This window comes from Aplysia californica, unplaced genomic scaffold (genome assembly GCF_000002075.1).
Source record: "Aplysia californica isolate F4 #8 unplaced genomic scaffold, AplCal3.0 scaffold00141, whole genome shotgun sequence".
Lineage (NCBI taxonomy): Eukaryota > Metazoa > Mollusca > Gastropoda > Aplysiida > Aplysiidae > Aplysia > Aplysia californica.
The window spans coordinates 472,854-478,262 of NW_004797411.1; the positions used below are offsets into that span (position 1 = coordinate 472,854).

The window sequence follows — 5,409 nt, forward strand, 5'->3', positions numbered from 1 at the left end:
GGTGGTGGTGGTGGTGGTAGTTCCGATGCTGTTTTTGTTGTTGTTAATGGGGGGTCGTGGTAGTGGTAGTAGTTGTGATGATGGTGGTGGTGGGGTTATTGTTGATAATGATGGTGGTAGTGTTAATGTTGTTGGTGGTAGTGAAGGTGTTATTGTTGCTTTTTAAAAATTAAATGTGGTTTTTTTGTCTTATATTTGCTTTTTTCCCTGTTTTGTTTTGTTTTGTTTTTTTGTTTTTTTTGTGTTTTGCTTGTTTTCCGTTCTTTTGTTTTTATTCTTGGAAATCTAATTCTCCATGACTACAAACAGAGCAGGTTGACGTCTCCTGAGGAAGGTGAAGTTTTTAACCATCAATGTCAGTGATCCCAGTGCAGGAGTCGGAAAACGTTTCTATGTATGCAAGGGAAATAAGAAAATAAACTATACTTTTTACAAAGTCAATGTTATAGTTATGTACCCTTTTTGGAAACGTGGTATCTTGTCCAAATGATGTCCTTTCCTTTGCAACTTCAGAACAATACCAGAACGACTATGGAATGTATCCAGTCCAATATCCACAATCCATGCCAATCCATCATGCCACTAGTGGGTTCCACCCTCCGTCCTATCCAGCGCAGCTGCCGCGGAGACGCCCAGGGAGACCAAGGGTGAAAGGAATTTTGGAAGAAGGAAGGACGGCTAAGGAGAAGAAAGGTATTTTGACAAACATTGCCAGATGTTTCCTCTCCCCACTGTTTCTCTCTATCTATCTGTATCTGTGACTTTCTGTCTCTCCTCTCATCTCTGTTTTATTGTACACCCATCACTAGACCCCCCCCCCCAATTTCATGCACACCTTTATTATATTAGCCCAACATCCAAATAAGCAATTTTTACACATAAAAATGGGATTTTTAAAAGACTATATTGAGCAAAAGTTGAAATTTCATTTTAACCTCTTCACTGCTGAGTAGACATGTGTTCTGGCTTGTATTCTCATATTGTTTAATCTGGTTGACAAAAGAAGTTTTAGTTGGTATAGTTACCGTTTGTGGTTTTTGCTTATTCTGAAACAATTCTCTGTGTTAAAATATTCCAAGAATTAACATTTTATCATGTCGGTACAGATGTTGATGGAAATTTTTCAGCAGTGAAGGGGTTAAATACTCTTTGTTTATTACTGTTTTAGCTTTACGACTGGTAAATCTCTTCGGTGTTTTCAAAACCTTCTTTCTGAGAAGAAAAAAAAACTACAGCCTCAGTCAAGGATAAGAATTTTATAGTTATCCTTTTGCTCTCAATTTAAAAAAAACCCAACACCCTCCCCTCGATCTATTTAAGCACCATTTCTGTTCGCAGTAAAGACAAAAGTTCACCCTGCCGAGCTGATTGTACGCCATTTCTGTTCTCAGTAAAGACAAATGTTCACCCTGCCGAGCTGACTTTACGCCATTTCAGTTCTCAGTAAAGACAAATGTTCACCCTGCCGAGCTGATTTTACGCCATTTCAGTTCGCAGTAAAGACAAATGTTCACCCTGCCGAGCTGATTTTACGCCATTTCTGTTCGCAGTAAAAAGCCAGCACTTGTGGGAGTTTATCTACGAGACGTTGATGAACCCGCTGTACAACCCGCAGTATCTGCGCTGGGAGAACCAGAGAGACGGGGTGTTTAGGTTCATGCAGTCCGAGGCTGTTGCACAGCTGTGGGGGAGCAGAAAGAATAATGAAAACATGACGTATGAGAAACTCAGTCGGGCAATGAGGTGAGAGGTAGTCATAAACTATGACAAATCTATAGATCTCAAGTAGTGGAAACTATATATGCGCTTTACAAGAGTATGCCCTTTCTTGGGCGTATACCCCCCTTATCCTCGGACAGGGGAAGAGAGAGAGAGAGAGAGAGAGAGAGAGAGAGAGAGAGAGAGAGAGAGAGAGAGAGAGAGAGAGAGAGAGAGAGAAAATGAGAGAAAGATATATATTAAATATATCGCGCGGGAAACATTTTCATTTGGTAGGAATTTTTGAATTTTTGCCCGGTTGGCGGCCGAAGCCTTCTCTTATCGATTTTAAACCACCAAGAGATCTTTAACGTGGGCAACTTACACACGGGACCTCCGAGATTTTTCGCCTTTGTCCGAGAAAGCTAGGTGTAGATCTTTCGTACCAGAAGATCTGGGCTGTGGCTGAAAGACAGCAGTAAGACTGAGCCAAGTAGAAGCAGAAGAAAGGCTGTAGAAAGAGTCAGGAGCCCAGAGGAAAAGGGGGGGGGGCAAAGGAGGTGATGGGTCCGGGAAGAAGGTGGAGACGAAAACAGACGACAGAACATTGCTAGAGAGGGGAAAGGGGAAAATTTTACAGAAGAAAATGTTTCCATCTTTACCCGGATTCGAACCAGGAACCTTTGAACGAGAGCCCCCCCCCCCCCCCCCTGGCCTATACTTATGTATAATATACATAACATTATGAATAAAGAGAGATATTATATATATTTCATATTCTCCACCTAAGATCCTGGTGCTCGGGAGCAAGGTAAAAGCGGGTCTTAGACGACCGGGATCTTAGCCGGCGCACAAAGGGAACAATCAACGATGACCCATGTATAGGTCCACAACTGATTAAATGATTTCCCTTTACTCTAAAATGAACTGAAGTCACCCCTGTGTGGGTTTATAACATATAACGAGCCAAGAGTGGTCAACCATGCTTTTTTCATTTATAACCCCATTGTAAGTCTCAAGATCTACACTTATTTAGTTGCCCCTCCCCTTAAATGTATAGCTTTTCATCTCTGACTGAGATCTCTCGCCTTGGTCGTTACTCACCATTACTTTGTGACCACACATATTAAAATTCAGTCTGTCTCGCAAATTCGCGAGTTAAGAAAACTGCTGCAATGGTCAGGGAAGAGTTCACAGTTCGATGTTTTATGTTATATACGTGTGTGTGGGGGGGGGGGGGGGTATATTTTATGTTTATACATGCACACTCTTTCCTCTTGTCTCTCTTTAGATATATTCCAGTGCTTTTCTCTGTTTCCGTTTTTCTGTTTCTGTCTGTCTGTCTGTCTGTCTGTCTGTCTGTCTGTCTGTCTGTCTGTCTGTCTGTCTGTCTGTCTGTCTGTCTGTCTGTCTGTCTGTCTGTCTGTCTGTCTGTCTCTCTCTCTCTCTCTCTCTCTCTCTCTCTCTCCCCCCCCCCTCTCTCTCTCTCTCTCTCTCTCTATTTTTTATTTTATATATATATATTATTATATTATATATAATATTATGTATATGTACATGTTTATAGAAAGAAGTGTTTGATAGAGACAGAACAGCAGAACGAGAAAAAAGGAGAGAGAAAGAGAGAGAGAGAGAGTTAGAGCGAGAGAGAGGGGAGAGAGAGAGAGAGAGAGAGAGAGAGAGAGAGAGAGAGAGAGAGAGAGAGAGAGAGAGAGAGAGAGAGAGAGAGAGAGAGAGAGAGAGAGAGAGAGAGAGAGAGAGAGAGAGAGAGAGAGAGAAAGAGAAATAGATAGAAACAGAGACACAGATAGAAACAGAAACAGATAGAAACAGATAAAGTGAAACAGAATTGTACTGGAAGATATCCGAAGAGAGCCAAGAGGAAAGAGTGTTAATAACAGTAACATACACATTTATAAGCACGCAGACAGACATTTCAAAAGTAATGACAATCTATCCTTTTTTTACCCAACAGGCACTACTACAAACGCGGTATCCTGGAGCGTGTTGAAGGACGAAGACTTGTCTATAAGTTCTCTTTAAAAGCGATGGACAAAGTAAGAGAGAAAAGAAGCAATTCTTCTTCCTAATGCTGAATCTTCATCTCTTTGTGCAAATCTTTTTCGTGAATACAAAACGTATGCCAGATGATAAAACTGACCGACGTCTGTAGTGTAGCCGTTCCGTGCTTCGACATTATTAACACAAACACCAGACATGAGCTCAATTCCCTTTTTGGTAGGACTTTTCCAAATTTAGTAACTCAGTCTGTCTGATCGAACATTGAATCCCTCTAAGCCCGTCCGCCTAGATTGTGTTGGTGGGCGCGTAAAACATATACAATTACATAGAAACATTAACGGTAATGAAAAGAACCTATCACTGGCGCTCACCAACCACCCACTCAAAGCATAAACATTACACTGGATCTCTTCAGAGCTGTAAATACCAGCTTGATCTCCTTCTCGGAAGTTTGGAGTTCGAATCTGTGTTGGGCTCTGATGATGTTTCTTGGTTCTTTAGGAAATGTGTACTAGCGGCCCGGCGATGTGCCAAGAGTTATTATATCGGAATGAACTTACTAGGTAAAGTTAATTCTGAATTTACTTGACCTGAAGTTTGCTTCTACATCAAGAAGAAGTTTCCATTTTGCCTGGACGTACACCTTTTTTTTTTTTTGTCATTGGGTTGCTGATGCACACCTGTCGTGATTTCTGTATAGTTCAATATCACGCTATGTTCATATTCTCTGTTTGTTAATTCAAATGTCTAACCAGTTGTAAGCCTTTAGCAAGAAAATTATTATTATTATTATTATTATTATTATTATTATTATTATTATTATTATTATTATTATTATTATTGTTATTATTATATTGTTGTTGTTATTATTATTATTATTATTATTATTATTATTATTATTATTATTATTATTATTTTCATTATTGCTGTTGTTGTTGTTGTTGTTGTTATTGTTTTTGCTTCCAGCTGGGCTGGAAACTATTGATTTTCGTTGTCAATTGGACAGTTTTGTTTTTATTTATTATAAACTCACAGCAGACCACAAACAGTATTACTTACTGGGTCGACGTGCGGGCCAGATTGAAATTAACTGTAAGCCGAATTTTGCCCTTGGGCCGTGGTTTATCCCTGCCTGCTTTAAGCCAATATGAGTTAAATTTTAGGAAAAAAAACTTTTTTTGAAGCAGAGATTCTGTTCTTAGAAGGTCCAATAATTGCCAGGTTGACTCCTTTGATGTCCCACGATTATCTTTTGAAAAGACGATAAACGTTTATTATGGAGCTTCTATGGCGGAAATCACTGCTTAGCACCGCAGAGAAACACATCAACGCAATAACAGTTAGTGCAGAGAAAGAGTAAGAGTGTGGCCTGCTGGTGGCACCTACGAACTACCCACATATCAAAAAAGATTTAATTATTTAATCGAAAAGTCATAAAATCAAAAGTATAAAAAAGCGAAACGCTAAAATCTACCGTACAATATGACTGAAACAATACAGAAAAATGTGATGATCCATAAGTCTCGCAGTTTTGAATACTGATTGCGCATATTTTATCTATGTGTACGCTGTTAATGTTATGTTGCTTGTTGTGTTAAATGGTGCTTCTTTGAATGATTTATTGCACGTGTAATATTATTATATTGTTGTTCACATATATCATGCTATAATTCATAAGACTATCGATAT

At 39.4% G+C, this 5,409-nt stretch overlaps 1 protein-coding gene across 1 annotated transcript in view; it reads left to right on the top strand.

Moving 5' to 3' along the window:
* LOC101860736 (probable serine/threonine-protein kinase DDB_G0282963) overlaps nt 1-4,487 on the top strand; it is a gene marked incomplete in the record, with an annotated part of 83,344 nt that extends 78,857 nt beyond the window's left edge. The window contains 3 exon segments of the mRNA XM_035969370.1: nt 514-693; nt 1,551-1,743; nt 3,674-4,487. Of these exon segments, the coding sequence (XP_035825263.1) occupies nt 514-693; nt 1,551-1,743; nt 3,674-3,788 (488 nt within the window).
* Between the last annotated feature and the right edge of the window lie 922 nt (nt 4,488-5,409).